We start from the raw sequence: 20019 nt of genomic DNA, 5'->3' as shown, positions 1-20019 counted from the left end.
AGATCCGCATCTCTCCCGTACTGAGGAGTCCACATCTGGACGCATTACTCCAGGTGAATTCATGCAGAGCAGAGCAGAGCAAAGGGGCAGAATCACCTCCCTCGCTCTGCTTAACACACTTCTTTTGATGCAGCCCAGGATAGAGTTGGCTTTCTGGGCTGCAAGGGAACGTTGCTGATTCATGTCCAGCTGCCATCCACCAGCACCCCCAGCTCCTTTACAGCATTACCTGTGCATTTCGGAGGAGAAAGCAGAGGTCAGCACTGCTAGGGAGGATCTGCACACGCTGTCCTGGCACTGAGTACATCGGGATCCCTGTGCACTTCAGGACACCGCTTGTGCCACACTAAGAGCTGTTCTGAATAGCAGATGCACCTGTGACCTTCAGACAGCACGGTCAGTGTGTCTGGGTAACAAACAGGAAAGGAGTCACATACACCCAAACACTGAAGCCTGAGGGGAGCCTGTACCAAACGTTTGTAATGAAAGCTTTATCGTGGACTCAAATTGTCCACATAATAGCAAATGCCGTGTATATCTCCGGGGATCGTGACGGGGAGTTACACCCCACGGCTGCTTGTGGTGCGGGGTCAGCCGCGGTGACCAGAGGTACCATTCTCTCTGTAATGAAACACCGCCCGAGGAGAGGCCACGGGGCAGCGCTGCCCTGCCGCACTTACTGCTGCCGGGGCGAAAACCATAGCAACTGCCAAGCTAACAGTGCCGGCACCCGGAGCATTTTAATCCGAATGCCACCATCAATTCCTACACATTGTTGTCCTAAACTCCACCAGATTTCCAACTGAACTGTTATTCAGCTAACGCTCAAAGCGCGGTTGTATCCCGAACGGTACAGCGCTGCGGGGCGCTCGGGGCCGCGGGCGGGACGAGCCACGGCTGCCGGGGACCGCGCTCCAGCGCTGCGTGGGGCGCGGAAAGCACCACGCCGCTTTTCCGAGCTCCGGCCGCACAGCCCGGCGGGGCGGTGCCGGCTCCCGGCTTCCCGTAAAGCGAAATAGAAACCGCGGCGGGAGCCCGCCCCGCGCCCCGCCCGCCCCCGGGGCTTCCCGCTGCGGGCCGAGCGGCCCCGGCCCCGGCGCCGGCTGAGAGCGGGCGGGAGGACGGGCGGGTGCTCCCGGTGCCCCGCAGGTAAGCGCGGCGCGGGGGTCCCGGGGAGGCGGCACCTGAGGCGTCGCGGGGTGGGACGGGCAGCGGAGCCGTCCCGTGCGGGTGAGCGGGTCCGCTCCGTGGGAGCTGCTGTCCCCGCTGTGAGGTTGCTGCTGTTTGCAGAGGGTGGGCGTGAGGACGCGTTGAGGCGATTTTTTTTTCTCAGAAAGAGGGTTTTAAGGAAATGCCGTTCGTCGTAAACGGGAAAAATGATTTCTCTGCCGGCAGACGGCTCGTGTGATGGTGTTGAAATAGTGACAGAATCGGGGAGGCAGCCCGGTGCTGAAGTGACTGAGCTGAGGGCTCAGGCTGAGATAAAACCCGGTTCCTGATAGAGCACCGTAGCGACGTGATTTCTCAGCGCCCCTGGGTTCTGCAGAAGGACTTAGAGCTTTATTTCAGCGCCCAACGCAAGCATTAGTACGGAATTGAGAGTACTGTTAGCACGGTGCTGTAGTCTGGGGATGTGTTGAGGCACGGAGCTTATGGAGGGCTGCGTTTGCTCTCAGCGGCACTGTGGCCTTTCGTATGAAAGGATTATCAAGGAACGAATTAGTTTAATTGTGGTGCTCGGTTGTCTATGTCCACAAGGGACGGGGCCTCTGGAGGCTCGTGTTTTTCTGCAGAAAGTCCCCCGGGGTTTGTGTGTAACCCAGCTTTGCTCATCAGAATCAGCCCCTCAGTTCCTCTTAGCAGACTGACTGATGCGTCTCTTGTTATTCCCAATAATTCAGCATCATGAAAGCAACAAATAAAAGCCCAGCTGTGGGGCAAAGGATAGAAATCTCCTCTGCAATTGAGAGTAACAGCTTTCAGGCTGTTAGGGCAGTAGCGTGTTAGGGTGAGATGCTAGGGGTTAGATAACAGCTTTGGCTTCTGCTGCGTCTTGTATGGGTGTAGGCTGACAAAACTCTGACCTCTCTCAGCACCCTGCTAGATAAATGCTTGGGGGTTCCCCCTCCATGCCCTGGTACTGGGTGCCAGCACGTGGACTGCAGGCTGCTGAGCCCATCACAGGGCTTTGGAAAGGGGGATGTGGTACCACAGACTCTCTCCATGCCGTTTTCTGTTCCGCCCACGCTGAGTTTTCCTGTCCTGCCTCTTGAGCTTGCAGCACATGGTCTGAATTTCTCTGCCAGCTGCATCATTTTACTCATTTTTCTTCGACGTTAGAGCTGACGTAAGCGCTCTTCCAGCCCATGAGAAATATGTGTCACAAAGCTTCCACGTCCATACAGGGACGTTAAGAAAGATAGTGATCATAACCAGAAACTATATCTGGGCAAGCTGCATTGCTTCATGACCTCAGGGGACTGTGTCTGCTGTTGGTGCTTGAGATAAATAGGTTGTGCTTATTTATTTTCTTTTTTTCTTTTGTAAGTATTTTTTTTGTCTATTTGTCATCTTTTACTGAGAATAGGTTGCTTATGAAAAAGGGAAATGAGAGCTCCCTAAATGGGGTACATGCTGCTGGAGAAGATTCGTCTCTTCTTTGCTATCTGCATGAGGCACAGGGAATAAAACTCCAGACCTAACCATGGAAAACGTATTTTGCACTACTACCTGGAAATCTGGGTGATCATACAGCAGCTTGACTCGTTTTAGCTGTCGGCTTTTTCTGCAAAAATCCCCTGCTATCTCACTCAGCCTTATGATTACTGCTTTTATTTTCCATGAAGCCTGTGCAACAAATGATCATATGAGAATAAACCAGTCCTTCTGCTTGAGCTGGTGTGCCACGGCTTTATTTGTTTTGCTTTTTTGTTTTTAATAGACTGCAAAGGATCACTGTAAAACTATCATCAGAGGTAAATACGGGTTCAAGAAACATGACAACTTTACCCATTATATTGAGACCTTTTTGATGATTTTGTGTGATGTAACCAGGATAAATATAAGGTAAGTGCTCTTAGACATTTACGTGTTGAAAACTGTGTGTAAGAATATTAATGGCTGACCGTGCGTATGTTTTTCACTTGGGCAGAGTAACTCTGGTTTAAGCTGGGAATCTGGGATGGGAAAGGACTTCTTGGGATGCTGAATCCAGTTTCTTACAGCTAGAGTCCACTTCAGCCAAATGATCTAGATTTGTCTTAAAAGTTGTTGTTAGGAGTAGTAAGGGCAGAACAGACTGCTTGAAGCTGTTTCAGAAGTTCATTGCTTTCATGGTAACTCCATTTCTGACTTTCTTTGTAAATGGGTGAAAATTTCATTTCAAGTCTAATTCTGGTCAGTCAGAAAAGGTGGGTGGTGTATCTTGGCTGGTGATGGATGGTGCTTCGTGCAGTGATATTAACAGGTGCTTATTACTGGTGGGTGCTTATTAGCCTTGCTCTATGATCTTCTCCTCTTTCTGAACATGTCGGTTGCTCACAAAATTGTGGGGATAAAGTAATATGGTACATTTATATCCCCGTTTGTCATCCATTTCCAAATAATGAATCCTTGCAGTGGTACTGAGGGTGCTCCTTCGTTTTTGCATATCCAGCAAAATATAACTGGCTCATGCTTCCTTACTGTGTCACTGCCTCTGTGGAGAAACTTTATGTAAATTCTAAGATTGAATGACAGGAGAAGTTCACAAATAGCTTCCAAGACGATGGTTGTTAGTGAAGGCTTTTTCTCCTTCTCCTCTTTATCCCTTTTACTAATTATGACTTTTTGTTTTCTTAATACAAAATAATTTAAAAATGTAACCATGTAACAATGAACTACCTATCACTGGGATCGCTTCTTTTCTTTCTTGCTTTGCTACTACAAATGCAGATGAAAAATGTCTTCAGGTTTGTTTTGTTTCTCTTTTTTTCAGGAGTGGTTTTGCAAAGTGGACAGTAATGGAGTATATGAGCACGGGTAGTGATAGCAAAGAGGAAATTGACTTGTTGCTAACTAATTTAAATATGTCTGAAGTGATAGACATCATGGAAAACCTTTATCCAGGTGGAGACCTTGCCGTCTATGAGGACAGCTTAATTACGATGTGTGAAGAGGCAAATCAAAATGAAGAACGTGCGGAATCTTTACTGTTTTGTGAGAGGGAGGTTTCTTTGATGTCCTCCGTCAAATATGGGACTGTGGAAGACCTCCTTGCTTTTGCAAATCAGGTGTCTAACACTGCAAAGCAATTTAAAGGATGCAGACAGCAGGAATCTGGAATTCTCTTAAATATGGTATGTCTTTTTTCTTTTCACTTGAAAATTAGTAGGTGTTAGAAGTTATTGCTGAATCTAAGCGGAGATCACGTCCAGTCCCAGCAGTAACAGGCAGACTGTTGTTCCCTGTGGAAGCTTAAGCCTGGAGGGGATCCCTATGGACATCAGATCCAGCCCCTGCAGTCCCAGGCAGCCATGGAGAAAGATCAGCTCAGAAAGATGTAGCCTGTGTTGCCTCTTGGTAGCCTGGAGATTGGAAAGCATTTCCCAGTGCTGAAGCCAAGATTAATACATACAGTGAGAAAGCAAAAGCCACAGCTGTGAGGATTTACAAAGAGCATCTGAGATTGTTTTCCAGTGCCTTTGCCCATGCAGAACCAAAGATTGTTATGCAAAATTCCCAAGTAAAGGTCTAGAATCTATTCTGAATTCATTAGCTGCACAAAAGGGTGTAAAATACAGTAATATCAGGAGAAAGGGTGTATAACATCAACTGCAACTTTCAGAATTACGTTATGTAATAATACTAAGTGCAGATATAGATGCAGTGTCTTGAGAGATGTTTTTTTCCTAAAATGACTTCTGTTCTACAAACATCTATAGATATGAGTGTCGTTGAACTGCTAGTAAAAAATCAGGTGTTTTGGGAACAGCCAATCATGAAATGGAAGTTTGTTCATACATTTTTGTCCTTCTGTTTTGTTTTATTAATATGTTCTAGGTCTGTCACCTAAAATTCTCACACTCAGTGCGTTTTGTACATGAGGATTCGTTGCTTGAGGCTTGTCAGTTTCTTAGGTGTGAAACAGCAAAGCATAATGTGTTATCCCACTTTTGAGGGAATATTGCCAAACGGTCACTTCTTGAAATGGCAGTCACTAATATTAAATGTTTCCTATACTTAGGGTAGGCACTGTTCTATGTACTCACAGTTGTTTTGCTTGGATATTATTTCTGTAGATGCATACAATTGGTATGAACCAGGTGTTATTAGATGCACGTGATTCATTGAGCAACTGAGGACTGGAGGCAGGGCTTTACTTGTGGATGTGTTTCAACAGGCACAGCTGCACTGTACGTAGCTGCCTCTCCTTGTCAGGGTCAGGAGTGTTCCTGACTGTCTACTTACCTCACAGACTGCGTCATGAAGGGCCTCAGAGTGCCTAGGCTGAGTTTCTTTCAGCTGAAACTAAGCTGGAAGGTAGCAGTTTACAGCCGCAAGAGAATGTTCGGTTCACAAAGTTGAGCAAGGATCTAGTCCTATGTGACTGTTTTGTTGTATTGTTTTGTTGCTCTTTTGTTCTGCAAATCTGCCCTACTAGGTCTACTTTGCTTACCAGGGCAGCTGTAACACATACAGATTAACTGTTCTCTGCCTGTGAAACGTAGAAGTGCACAGGGGAGGTGCAGGAGCTGGTACAATTTTTGCCTTGGTTCTCTTAAGTACCAGGGAGGCTTATTCTCCTCATCCTGAGAAAAGCACTTGTATTAAAAAGGCATCCTTCCCATTACTTAAGAACTTATCCTTCCAAAAGTTAACTAAGAATTTATGTACTTCACATATTTAAATACTAATCACAAGTGCCACTTTTAGCAGTGAAGATGATACTTTGAACCAACCAGATTCTGTGCGTGGTGCCTTAAATCTAAAGCCAGTATTCTTCTAAGATGTTATCTTAGGAAGGGCTGCAGAAGAGCTGAGCACGGTGAGACCATGTGACGGTGATAAATATCCTTGATCTACTTTTATATGTCTTTATGTGTCTTGGTTATATATCAGTAAACAGGTTAACAATATTCTGGTTACTGGTGATGCTGAGTATCCCAGATTTGGGAATATTCACTGGAAACATTAGTACTGCTTTAGCTAAGAGAAGAGACTTCAGAACCGACATCATACCTAAAGCAGGACTTGCATTGCTGCTTAGGAGTCTGATGTCTGGCATGTGCAGAGGAAGGGAGCTCTCCAATGGACGATTCAGAGCAAGATGCTGACTTGGATGCTCAGGACCACTTCCTGGAGGCGCCTGCTCACCCTGGTGGCAGTGCAGAGAACCAGGGCTCTACACATTACCACCTAAAGCTGATACTCTGACTCCCAGTCATTTTTCAACAGCAGTGTAAAATTGCAAGAAAGTAGCTGGTGAAATTGCAGCAGACTAAGCAACTGCTTAGTAAGCAGCTGAAATTCTGATACGAGATGGAAAATTAAAATTCTTCTAGCAGTCCATTTGATATTAGGAAACGCTGAAACTCTTGCTCACATCATAGAAGACAGCTTGTGAGTAACAGCTATGTAGCATAACAAGTTAGCAGATTGCAGGAAGGGCAAACATGTGCAGGTAAATCTAATAACAAGAGGTGGGTAATTTCATTAACCCAGCTGCTGTTGTTGTTGTTTCAAGACAATTAATTGCAACTTACACTTTGTGAGTTAGTCACTCAAGAGAAACGTGGATGCCTGGGCTGTGAATGGATGCCACACCTCACATGCTGTTCCCATTTGGTGTTTCTAAATAAAGACTGCTGAACAGATTGCGTGCATTGTGTACATACATAAGCAACGTATATATTTTTTCCATCCCATGTATAAGATTAATTGGGCTCGATGTAGTTTTAACTCCAGTGTGATCTGTTATTTCTTTGTAATTTAACTCCACAGATCACTCCCAAGAATGGCCGCTATCAGATTGACTCGGATGTGCTCCTGTTTCCCTGGAAGTTGACTTACAGGAATATTGGCTCTGACTTTATTCCTCGGGGAGCTTTTGGGAAGGTGTACTTGGCCCAAGATAGAGAAACCAAGAAACGAATGGCATGCAAACTGGTATGTTAGTTCAGTAGCTTTATCTGTGTGCACATACACTACATGCTCTGTGTCACACAGTATTTTTATATATGTCTGCATTACGTTCCACTATTGGGCTGAATATTACTTGTGTTCTGTTGGCCTACATAAAGCAGGTGAAATGAATGTTTTTAATTGTTAACTTGTTTTGAAAAGTTTTAAGTGCTGTGGAAGTGTCTGGAAGCCTGTATAGCAGTCCTGTGGGCAGGCCTGCTGCCCTGCAGCCATGCTGGGGCAAATGGAAGATGCTACCCTGCAGCTATGTTGGAGCAAATGGCTTGTCCTGCAGTAATTGTGGCAGTGTCAACTTGGAATTATGTCCCTGCTGGAGATGATAATGAAATCCTGCTGCTGCAGATAGTACTGGGATCCCACCTTTCAACTGGGGCTTTCAGTTTTTGTTACTCCAATGGCATTAATGTATCTGTGACCTCAGCTTAAGTGCAGCTCTCATAGTGTTTTGAACACTTAGCGTGAGGTTGACAGATGTCTCTAGGAAATTGCTGACTACCCTCTATTTTAGCACAAGTCTGTTTTCTTTTAACTTCACCTTTCAGTGTACTATTCTGAATTGAATAGTAAGAGTTTAGGGCCAGAAAAAGCTCAGGTGGGGTACTTGTCTATACCCCACCACTCGTGAATGAGCACCTGTGTCCTGTGCACAACAGAATATTCAGGGAGTTGTACATCATTCCCTTCTGTCAAATATATGTGCCTAGAAACAGATTTAGTTTGCCAGTCCTGCATAACCCACTGCACATTTCTGAATGTACAAAAAGTATTTCTCATTGAGTAAAATTATTAGTGTGTTAATTGCTTCACAGCCACAAGACTGAAGGGCAGGGAATAAAAAGAGTGATAATAGCCTTCCCCTGTGTAAGCAAACATTGCCCATTGCTTTAATAATCTGCCATCAGCGCTTTTAGAACAAATAAAGTGCTGCTGAGTGCTCATTTTAAAGCGGACTTCCTTTCTCAGAAGCAATAAGAGAAGGCTGATAAGGAGTTAAACAAGGCCAGTAACAGTGAGAAGCACTGTTAGTCTGCAGACTGTGCTGAGCATTTCTGTGCTGCAAGCACTGATCCACGTGTCAGAAGGGTGTACAGTCCGTATGGAGTAAATGAGCCTGCGCAAAGCTAGCTGAAAAAGCAGTGGGATTTTTATCTCCTTCTCCAGGAAGTTTGCATAGAGCTTTTGCGTAATAGCCACTCTTTTTCTGACGGGAATAACTCTTGCTACATTGCTTTTTCTGGAAGACTGCACTTTTTATTAGGGCAAGATTCCAAAAATTCTCTAGTTTTTGAACAGGATGTATCTGGATTAGAAAGGAATAAAGCACAGGATCAAAATAAAGCTTTGTGTTTAAACAAGTAGTTAAGAGCCCTTTGCTTCCTTCTTCCATTTCAATCTATAGGAAAACTAACATTAGTATAAACAACCTGGGTTTTGAGTTGCTTTTATGTGGTTTTATTTCCACCTCCTAGGTGCCAGTGGAACAGTTCAAACCATCAGATGTAGAAATACAGGCGTGTTTCCGTCACGAAAACATTGCTGAACTATACGGAGCCATTCTGTGGGATGAGACCATCCATCTCTTCATGGAAGCTGGGGAGGGAGGATCTGTCATGGAGAAACTGGAGAGCTGTGGGCCTATGCGGGAATTTGAAATAATCTGGGTGACAAAGCACATCCTGAAAGGGCTTGACTTTCTCCACTCCAAAAGGATTATCCATCATGATATCAAACGTAAGTGTGCTTGGTTTCTTGAGGTGCTCTCTGTTCTAGATCGGGGTGGGGCTCTCCTAAAGGACCAGCTACAGAGATGGGGTGTGTAGCCTTGCATCACAGGGCAGGAGGAACTGGATCATGCCAACAAATAAGAAACTTGGGTTCTTCAGATAAGTTATATACGCTATTTATTGCTTTGTTAGTAAAGAGGATGATTTGGAAGTCATTTCTTGTGCAACGCAGATTTGAAATAAAAATCAGAAGAAGTTTGAACAAAATTATCAGAGTGCATTAAACCAGAAGTTTCCTTCCTTCCATGGACATTTATTTGCCCTAAGTATTTCCTTTCCTGTCATCTTCTTCTTGTGCCTGCTTTAATGGTTCTGTGCCTGTGCATGGCTGTTCATATTTGACTCCATTTTGGAACTAAATCCATAATTCCTGTTGGTTTCTTTTTTTTTTTTCTTTTAACAATTATTTCAAATTTTAGCTTGTTTGGGCATTAACTTGTGTAAGATATCAAAATATATTGATACTAAAACTAAAATTATTAGAATAATATTAAATTGCTTTATTATACAGCTTTAATGCACTACATATTATTTAATATCAAATACTGTTTCTCTCAGCATCTCCTCCCCACTGCAGAGAGATAAAATCTGCCTGCCATTCTAGTAGTAGTGCTTATAATCAAGATATATCTCCTCTGCAAGTGTATTTTTGCTTAAAGTAGATTTTTTTTCTGTGTGTGTAAAATAGAAATATTCAAACTTAAGTGTCAACTAATTATTTTAACAAGATGATTATCAGGAATTGCCAGTGCCTCCTGGCACAGGTTGCTAGGAACAATGGTGGATGCCCCATCCCTGGAGACACTCCAGGTCAGGCTGGATGGGGTTCTGAGCACCTGATTGAGGTGTCCCTGTTCCTTGGATGGGAGTTGGACCAAATGACCTCCAAAGGTCCTTTTCAACTCAGATGGTTCTGTTATTATGTGACATTAATAAAAGGTTTATCTGGAGTAGTACCCAGTGCCCTTCCTCAGATATCTGACATAGAAAAAGGCTGTTAACATCTGATTTCTTCCTAATTGAATCCTCTTCTGTTGAGTCCATAGTCCATCATGCTGACATGGGGGGGAGGGGGTGGATTTTAGTGATAGAAAGGCTTCCTTGAGCGAGGAAGGAAGGATGACTTCCTCTGACTCTTAGCAGTAGATCATAGTAGCAGTATGTAACCCCTCATTGGGAAGCTGTTAGATGATGGCATTGTTTGGTGTGTGTAGGGAGCTTTAGTGGCTTCTCTTTCAGAGAAGAAATTTTTCCTAATACCCAGCCTGGCCCTCCCCTCTTGTCCTACTGCAAGTTATGTGGGAGAAGAGGCCAACTCCCACCTCACCACAGCCTCCTTACAGATAGTTGTACAGAGTGATGAGACCTCCCCTGAGCCTCCTCTTCTCCAGACTGCACAATACCACTTCCCTCAGCTGCTCCCCATAAGCCCTGTGTTCCAGACCCCTCACAGCTTCACTGCCTTTCTCTAGGGCCTCGATCTCTCTCTTTTTTTTTTTTTTAATTTAGTGAAGGGCCCAAAACTGAATGCAGTACTCGAGGTACAGCCTTACCAGGGCTGAATATAAGGGGACAGTCTCCTCCATGCTCCTGCTGGTAATGCTACTTCTGAAGAAGCCAGGATGCCATTGGCCTTCTTGGCCACCTGGGCACACTGCTTGTTCGTATTTAGCTGAACACCACCACCAGTCTCATTTCTTCCACACTTTCCAGATTACAGCAGTGCTGCTTTCTGTGTGATTTTTTTCTGTGCTGTTTAAAATCTGTATCTTCATAGTTATACCTAAAGTTACTGATTTATTCATAGCACTTGTAAGTAGGTGATTATCTGGGAGATTACTTGAGGAATCACTATGACTGAAATGAAAGCCTGTTTCTTCCCACTTTATAGTCATGGTGGGCACTGTCAAGATGGGAAATGACCTGACTCCACTGTTTGCTTTAGGGGTAAAATATTCTCTTGCATAACTTGGAGATGTCCGTGACTGCAGAAGCACTGTATAAGAATTTCTCAAGGCTTAAAAAGAACATTAGGTTCATAAATATTTGATCAGAAATACAACTGCAAAGAAAGCCTCTGAGTACCTTGTGCCTCAGGCAAAGTTTGATGAAGGAAAGTGAATGAAGCTCCTAGATAGTGCTGCAATTCAGGCAGGGAACTCTCTGCCTTTTCTTAATTCACAGCTATCTTCTTTCATTATGCTGAGCTGCTGTTGCTGACAGGTATGGCGGCCGTGGATGGGCCTCAGTTCATTTATTTTGCTGGTGTTAAGAAATTGCTTTGTGACCAACAGTTCTGTTGTGTGTAGCAATAGTTGCCACAGTGTGCTCTGAACTCTGGAGACAAGGAAGGCTTTTCAGAGCAAGCCAGGAGCTTGGCTGTGCAGATATCTCCACCAATCCCCCACCTTGCTCCTTTTCTCTCAGCCATTTTCTATGTCTGTTTCTCACTCTATTTAGTTTTAGTTTTGTTTTGTTAGGAAAATGACCAGACATTGATTTCTTCTTTTAAACAAACCAGTCTTGCTTGATTTTTCTGAGATACAATTAAAAATTGGTCTTGATCACTAACAGACATGTTTTGGCTAGCAGAAGGACTGTGTTGGCTGCTGGGACTGGTTGTGCTGGCCCCGTTTCAGACAAACATCCAAATGAAACAGAAACAGGTTGTGAAATAAATGCCCAATGTGTGAGAACCTTAAATGCTACCTTTTTGTTTTTCTTTTAGCAAGCAACATTGTGTTTATGTCAACTAAGGCTGTATTGGTGGATTTTGGCCTGAGTGTTCAAATGACTGAGGACATTTACTATCCCAAAGACCTTAGAGGAACAGAGGTAAGATGCAGGAGGGACAGAAATCTGTGCGTTGTATCATTCCTATTACTGTGATGCCCACATTCAATTTTGGAGCTTGAGGGTAAATATGTATGTTACTTGATGTTAATGTTAATTTGTAAGTTTGTAGTGATTTTTTTTTGCTAATGTGCTGAGTGGAGTTACACTTTGAAAGCCATGTTGCCTTCTCTGCTGTTCCACTGGCTAGTGATTATTCAATGTGAAGTCGAGAAGGAAGTCCAGATGCTCTGAAGCCAAACAAAGGAATAGTGTGCTGGGGAGGGTGGTTTGCAGTGTATCAGCTGCTGGTCAGAGATGCTTCAGACTGGAATTCAGTTCTTAACTCTGTCAAAGGTTTCTCCTGAGATACCAGCTGTCTGGGGTGACCTGCTCAGTGCTCCACCTTTGAAACCCAGAAACAGCAAACCTGTGGGATCTTGAACGTTTCCCATATGTGTGTTGTCCTCACATCCCATGGGGGTTATGTATGACGTGGTTGATGATTATCAGGTAAAATGCTTAGGTGTTAGAGCAAAGGAGGCAGGGGCCTTTTAAACATTCTCAATGACTTGGACTCTGAACATGCAGAGAGGTCATGCTCACCACTTGAGCACTCTCATACCAAAGTGTTGGCTATTTAGCAGACAGCCAAGCAGCAGCAATTAGCTTGGATAGCTGCTACAAATAGGCCTTTGCTTGCTCTCTGTTGCCAGAAGAGGCTGTTTACAGGAAGCACTCCAGCCAAACTCTTGGCACTTACCATTCTGATGCTCTTTCACAGCATAGGCATGTGCTTGGAGGAGATACTCACAGAGAGCATCTCACTTGGAAGGGTAGGATAAACTCACATTTCACAGAACACCAAGCTTGTTTGTTTTTGTTTTCAGAGTATTTGGGAAAATACTCAAGCATTTGTTTGTGTTGGCTTCATAGTCAGAGGAGTTAAGAGTTTAAAATGCTTACAGTATTGGGAGTATGTGCTTTCTGGCATTTAATGTGTGTGCTTTGACTATTTATGTGGGAGTCTGCATGCTATTAATAAGAATTAAAAAAAAGTGAGGGGACATGACAGAAAAAAAAAAATGAGATGGAAGCCCTGGTACAGAATTTCCCAAGGATAGAGTTGTTTTAGATGTACAGTTGGCAGGTTTGTGGAGCAGGTGATAGTCCAATCCTGGCTGTTGGAGGACACGTCAAGTTAATGTTGGGAAGCACAACTGTGAAAAACACTTCTTCCCTTTTGGAAAGAAGAGGGAGTTTGCACTGCTGAGCACCTGCAGCCATACCCACTGAAAGCAGATGGTCCATGCAGCCCTAAAACATGCATGGACCTGGTGTATGCTCTATCCTACAGTGTGGTGTAGAGAGGCAGCTGGTTTCCAGAACTGGCCATCCTGGTGCTTTGCTGCAGCATGGTGGGTGACAAGGAAGGCTGTGGAGAGATTACTGGGAAAGGAGATGCTCACATTCCAGTTAAAGACTTACAGGAACGTTGTTGAATGCTAGCATATGAGTTTTTGTACTCAGGAGAACCACAGAAGTCATGTTGAGCTTTGTGGAGTCCAGTCGTTGGCAAATGCCTCCTTCAGTTTCATAGCACAATTTTCTCTCATCATTTTTTCCATATAAGAAAAGCCCTCCTGAGCTTTACATTTCTATTACGCAGCCTTGAGACGTGGTACAGCTGTCCAGGAGGGCTGTTTCTGCATGTGGCTGTGAAATGACCTTCCCTGATAGGGCTGTACTGTTGCCACGTAGATTCCTTCGTAGGAACTGCCTGGCTCCTCTTGCACCTGTACTGGCCGGGGCTGATCTCCACTCAGGAGGCCACAGGTGGAGTTGTCTTTCTCCTCTGCATGTTCTCTGAGGGTCTAGGCACTAGTTACGCATTCTACCATGCTGTCACTTGGTTAAATTGCACAGGCTTCAGTTGCAAATATTGCTGAGGTTAGGTAAATGTTGAGGGTGTGGTTAATCTGCAAGAATGCTAAACTAAAACTAGCACCATGTTTTCAAAAAAATAGAAAAAGGGCTGCTATAGCTGGCTTGCCATCCCAGCAGCAGAGAGCAGTGGCAATGGGATGGGACCTGGGGTTGGGCTGCCCATTTTGGTGGCAGCTGAGCTCAGGGCCAGACGAATCAGTCTGAAATCTCAGTGTGGGTGCACATCGCGTGTTTGTTTTTTGTCCTTGTGCAATCGGGGTGTGTCTTGACCTTTCTCACACTCTTGACTGTAACTGCAGACAGGTAATATCTCCAGCATCCTTTTTTCCTCAAGAAAGTAGCTGCTTTTCATTTGTACAGATTTCACTGTAGCTACATTATTTGCATTGTACACACTCATCATTACTTATTTTATAAAAATGTAATTCTGTTCTTCGGTCTTTATGGGACTTAGCTATGGCAGGTGCCTCTTTCTACCTTAGCTTTGAGGAAGGCAATGGACAGGAGTCAGTAGCAGCTTCAGATGTGCTTCCATGCACATGCTTCCAGTCCACAGCTATGGTTGCAGATGAGATGTGTGATTGACTGGGGAATATTCCGTGGCATTTGCGTGAGCCTTGTGGCCATTCTCAGTCTGTGGCAGCAAGCAGGCCAGCAGTGTGGCAATGATTAAACTTCCTGGCTTTTAGTGTGATTCTTTGTGGCAGGATGACTTGAACTAATTAAAGATCTCTTTGGACTTTTAGAGGGCAATTGAGTGAGGGGAAAAGTGGAAACTAGGAGTGACAACCAGGACAGCTCAGTGCTGAAACCTTCCCCCTGCACGTGGCCAGGTGCATGGCAGTGGTGGGCAGGCAGTGCCTCTCGGAGATGCCCTCAGAGTGCTTCCACTGCTCTGATTTCTTAGCTTTTCTATGAAAATTTTGGATGGAAGCCATAACTCGGTTTGGATGAGGAATTTCTGGTTTAGGAATTAGATTTAGGTTTCAGGAATTTCTGGTTTAAAAAGAAGTGACAGAGAGATGCTTGCCTTAATGGGCACTCGGGAAAAGTCACGCAGCAGGACCTGGCTTTGAATCTGTGCCATGCCTTAGACCTGTCTTGTGCTTCGCTGCCCCATTTCTCAGGGTAGTGCTGCACCATTCAGGTTATTGGATAACGAGCAAGAGGATACTAACAGAGCCAATTCTGCCCAGTTGCATATTGTTCAGTGAACGGAACTGAAAATCTGTTCCTCAGCTGATGCTTGGTCTCTAGACTTCAGGTACCAGAGGGATTTGTCATGCCGTGTTTCAAATCACAACATATCATGATTGCTCTTTGTTTATTGTTTTCCACTGCTGATTAATCTTTTTTTGTCTGTTCTTCACAGATTTACATGAGCCCTGAAGTTATCCTGTGCAGAGGCCACACGACCAAAGCGGACATCTACAGCATGGGAGCTACTATTATTCACATGCAAACTGGCATTCCACCCTGGGTGAACAGATATCCTCGTTCTGCATATCCATCCTACCTCTATATTGTGAGTGCCCTTAGAAAAACCATGTCTTTGCTTCCAGTGAAGGGGTTCCTCTACTCTTGTTGGGGAGGCTTCAGTCAAAGACTACCGAAACAGTCAGAGAGATGGTATCATCTTTTTTGCTCTGGGGGAGGGAGAGAGGGAATAAGTGAGTTTAGATCATTTAGAGGAAGGCAGAAGCTGAGCTGGAGTAATCTCTGTGGTTTTGTTACAAGTTGACAGGCCTTGGGCTTCCTGCAAGAGCAGGGCTTGAACAGGGTGAGGCTTGATTGGAACAAGTCCATCTCCCTCCTGCTGCAGGTCTGTTTTGCTTAAAAGCTGCAGATAAAAACAGAGCTTGATTCTGTAGTTCACACGCTGTAGTACAGAAGTGTGGTGAATTTTCATTGCACTGAATTTTATACTTCCTTGGAGTTGCTTTGAGTTTTAAAATACATGATAAAACGTGGTAAGAACGTGGGTTTTCTGTGGTTACATATTATGTTCTAATTGATTATACTAGCTTGGAGAAGTGGTAAGTTGTAAATGAGGAATTCCCAGAACACCAAGGTGATTATTTGTGACTACCTTTTCCATTGTTGCAGTGGTCTTTTCTTTATTTTTAATTATTATTATTCCAACAGATACACAAACAAGCTCCCCCTTTAGAGGACATTGCTGAGGACTGTAGCACTTCCATGAGGGAGTTGCTAGAAGCAGCTCTTGAAAGGAATCCTAACCACAGACTGTCTGCAGCAGAGTTGTTGAAACATGAAGCCTTACACCCGCCGCCAGAAGACCAGCCACGTTGCCAGAGTTTGGACTCTGCATTGTTTGAAAGGAAAAGACTACTTGCAAGGAAGGAGCTGCAGTTGCCAGAAAACATTACAGGTAAATAATATCAGCCTTACCTTGCACTTTGCAGATTTTACACTGTGTCAAACTTGGACTTGACTAAGTGTTTTGAAACAAGCTAAACTCAAAAAGCTTCTGGAAGGAGATCAGTAGAAATCCCAATCAGATGAGGTCAGGCCCAGCACTCATTAGCTGTTACCTAAAATGCTCATTGACTTCAGCGGGAGAGCTTAGCCTGAATTCTGCAGCTCCAGAAGGACTGGCTCATGAAAAGGTGCTGGCAGTCATGTGGGGCAGTTTTTCATGAAGTATAGATTGCTGTGCCAAGTTGACTCAATTCATCGCTGCATTAAAGGTGTTTTATGTATGCCAGTGATTTGTCTTTCACCAACTGCCATGAAAAGAAATACTTTTTGCCTTCTTAAAGATAAGACACGCAAAATCTAACTTTAATGATGCTGTCAACAGCACAAGCCCTTTGTTTTAAAAACAGTAACAACTGAAGGATAGAATTCAGCTCCCATGTGCATTGATAATTGCTCTATGAGGGATACCACATGAACCTGGTTAAAAAAAAAAACAACAAAAAAAACTCATGCGGCCTCAGATAGTATCAAGCTCAAGGGAATTTTGGTGTCAGCAACTTCCTAGCAGGCTTCAAAATGCTTTTCTCCTACTTCTAAAATATGTTAGGATCGCCCTGATAAAGGGCATTTATAAAATGAGCCCAGACAAGTGGTTCATTTAATTAGCAATAATTATTTGAAGAGATACCTGTGCAAAATTTTGGATGCTCTAATGAGTAATTGTTGAAATGAAATGTTTGAAGTAATCACTGCCTATAGTGGTGTTGCTCCTTCTGGATTTTGCCTCGTGGGTGCATAATCCTATGACCAGCACAAGCTATCTCAATCAATTCTTTTGAAGATGAAAGAATATTTGGCCATTACACTGGCACTCTAATTTAGGTGCCTGAGATTCCAAGACACTGATTGTAAAAGTATTCAGGGGAGTCCTGCAGCTGCCAAGTTTCTTCAGACTTTGACTGAAAAGAAAAAAAATAATGTGAGACAGGCAGTCCCAGGTTTGTTCTATACTGTCACAATGAGGATGTCGTTTACTTAAAAGAAAATTCCCCTGTAATGAAGGGGAATTCTCCGCTGTCAGAAAACTAGCAGTTTTTTTCTTACACCAAACTCTCCTTTAGCACTGTGGCTCAGAGAAGGAGGAAGTTCTGTCTAGCTGTGCCAGTGGACAGGGGGTTTTGTGGCAACTGAGCACACTTGCTATTGGCAGTAGTAAGCTGCTTACTTTTCACTGTCCTGGATTTATGGGTTGATTTGTTACCTTTCATTTTATTTTGAATGAGAGTTATTTTACATTGGCTTTAAAAACGAAGCTTTCTAAAGCACGAACAAATAAAAGCAAATGTTAGGCTAATTATTCCAGTAATGCCTGTAACTATGAAATTGCATTGATGCAGCTATTTGTGCAATAATGTCATGATGTGTCTTTTCTTATTTTAGATTCCTCATTGTGTACCGGGAGCATGGAAGAGTCGGACCTGGTAAAGAGGCAAAGGTCACTGTACATAGACCTTGGAGCTCTTGCTGGTTACTTCAATATTGTTAGGGCACCGCCAGCACTAGAATATGACTGACCCAGTAACATATCAGCAGGTCAGAAATGGACCTCTACCTCTTAAAACTTGATTTTAAGACTTGATTTTCAAATTTGTACATAAAAGTATCGCCATTGTAGGCTGTAAAATGTGAATAGTTGATAAATTGCACAGATGATTAAGCTAAACCCTTAGGGGCTCTGATAAGCTGATCTCAAGCAATGGTATTGGTACATCTACTGGCTGACCAACAAGAAGACAACCAAAAGAACACTGCAGGGAATGTCTTACTCCGGGGGACCTTCCTATTCCGGGGCTTACACTTTTGTAAAGCTTATATGATATGCTTGCAGGTAGTGCCATAAAAAAAAAAAAAAGGAAAAGAGCACGTGGGCCATAAGATCTGGTCTATCTGAGCTGTCCTTAGTGAAAACCTTCCCCTAAAAGTCTTTGTTCAGTCTTTGAAACCTGGCCAGTCTCTGGTCATTCTCAGTGTAAATCAGGAGCTTCCTTAAGCTGAGCTAGTTTCTATCCGATGTCTCTGGAGTCAAAGCCTCACTTGGTTACAGGTATGTTTTAGCTCTGTATTTTCCCCGTCCCCCTGCTCCCAGGGCAGAGGGAGTATCTGGCTGTATCTGTTAGCCCTGGGAGTGGCACAGCAAGCTGGCCCAGGCTTCACCTGCTTTTGTTGTTGCAGCTACTGCAAGGATATCTCAGCTAGTTTTCAAGGTAGGGCGAGTGCTATTTCCTATTGGTAACAGTGGGCAATCTCCAGACTCCTGCTTTTTAACGCTTTAAACGTGTGTACGATTGGCGTGAGCGCTACGGGTTGGAAAGTGTGTCATTAGTGACAAGCTGTGTTTATGTTCCTATGGAAATGGAATTATATTGTTCTCGCTGTGCCTCACACATTTGAAACACGATGTTTTGGATGATAGTAAAACTATGCAAACTGCATAGTTCTGTACATCCCATGGGATGAGAACGTAAACTTTTATAAAACTCTCTTTGATGCTTAGGATGACTCTTTTTAAGCATTTTTGTTAAAATGGCATACTATGTATGTTGTACACTGAATCTTTTCTGAAGCACAGTCTCTTTTTCATACAGCCATTATTTAATGCTGCTCCTTTCTAACATGCCATCTTAAACAGATTATTTCCAGTTTGATACTGATATGGTCACATGAATAAATGCAGCTCAGTGCCTTGAGAAGTGGTCGCTGTGTTCTTTTCTCTTTGAAAGCAGTGTGGGGCTGTGACCCCGCGGGTCTCCTTCCATGACCCAGTTACACTTCGTGCTTTGTTGCACACACTGAAGTGTTGGGTGGAGGGTGATTGTAACAGATTTTGGACTCCAACAGACAACTGGTGGTTCCTCTCTCAGAACACAGTGCTCGTCCTGGACCGCCTGAATTGTTGTGTGCAGCGGTGTGCAACGTGCAGTGCTTCAGTTCTGATGGTTGTTTCTGCAAAAGAAAACAACCCTCCAAACCAGTTGTGAATAGCTGAGCTGCCCAGTGCTGGCTGCAAGTCTCCAGATGTCTGACTGCCCTGAGGAGTGCTGCCTGGGGAGCCCCCTTCATACTGACACTGGCTGCTGCTATCAGGATATCTGGGGATCAGCCTTCCAGTGCAGCTGGCTTTAAGAGGTGGCACCATAACGGTTTGGATGCTCACATCTGTCTTGAGAGAAACGCGTTCCATTTTCTGATAGCTCGCTGCTGGCTTTTGATCTCTGACATTTACAGAACTCATAGGAAACAGCTTTAGCAGGTGGTGAGTTTAAAATATGTTCCCCAGTTTCTATTCTATAAAATTAAGGTGTTTGTTGTTGCCAAACAGTCACTAGCTGTTACACAAGTGCTTATCAAGGGCCGAGATACACACACCTCAGTGTTGCAGTAAGAATTAAAGGTTGTGAGGGAGCTTTTACTATTGCTTGAAAAATGCTAACGCTTAATTTTTTGGTTGTTTTTTAATGTGGTTCTTCCTGTATGATGTGTGCCACTGCAGAGGCCTGGAACACAACCAACAAATAGCTGTTCTGGTACACTAAACGCCAAGCAGTGCTCCTGGCTCTGAGACGTGGGCAGGCTGGAGAGTTGGGCAGAGAGGTTTAACAAGAGCAAGCGTAGAGTCTTGAACCTAGGGAGGAAAAACTGGTACAGGCTGGGGGATGACCTGATGGAGAGCAGCTCTGAGGAGAGGGAGCTGGGTGTCCTGGTGGAGGGCAGGTTCGCTGTGAGCCAGCAGTGTGCCCTGGTGGCCAAGAAGGCCAAGGGGATCCTGGGGTGC

The 20019-nt window shown here is 44.1% G+C and overlaps 1 protein-coding gene across 1 annotated transcript; it reads left to right on the top strand.

The window, feature by feature from the left end:
- The first annotated feature begins 1057 nt into the window (after nt 1-1057).
- MAP3K8 (mitogen-activated protein kinase kinase kinase 8) lies at nt 1058-18929 on the top strand. The gene is made up of 9 exons (XM_065731433.1): nt 1058-1149; nt 2942-3066; nt 3977-4337; nt 6982-7146; nt 8652-8913; nt 11695-11801; nt 15118-15270; nt 15891-16137; nt 17628-18929. Exons 2-9 carry the CDS (start codon nt 3032-3034, stop codon nt 17759-17761), a joined length of 1464 nt encoding a protein of 487 aa, XP_065587505.1. The 5' UTR covers nt 1058-1149; nt 2942-3031; the 3' UTR covers nt 17762-18929.
- The last annotated feature ends 1090 nt before the right edge of the window (nt 18930-20019 follow it).

Source organism: Cyrtonyx montezumae, unplaced genomic scaffold (assembly GCF_038088225.1).
Source record: "Cyrtonyx montezumae isolate F1298 unplaced genomic scaffold, pur_monq_1.0 scaffold_14, whole genome shotgun sequence".
Lineage (NCBI taxonomy): Eukaryota > Metazoa > Chordata > Aves > Galliformes > Odontophoridae > Cyrtonyx > Cyrtonyx montezumae.
Note: the sequence above shows the minus strand (reverse complement) of the source record. Positions and strands in the feature narration are given on the sequence as shown.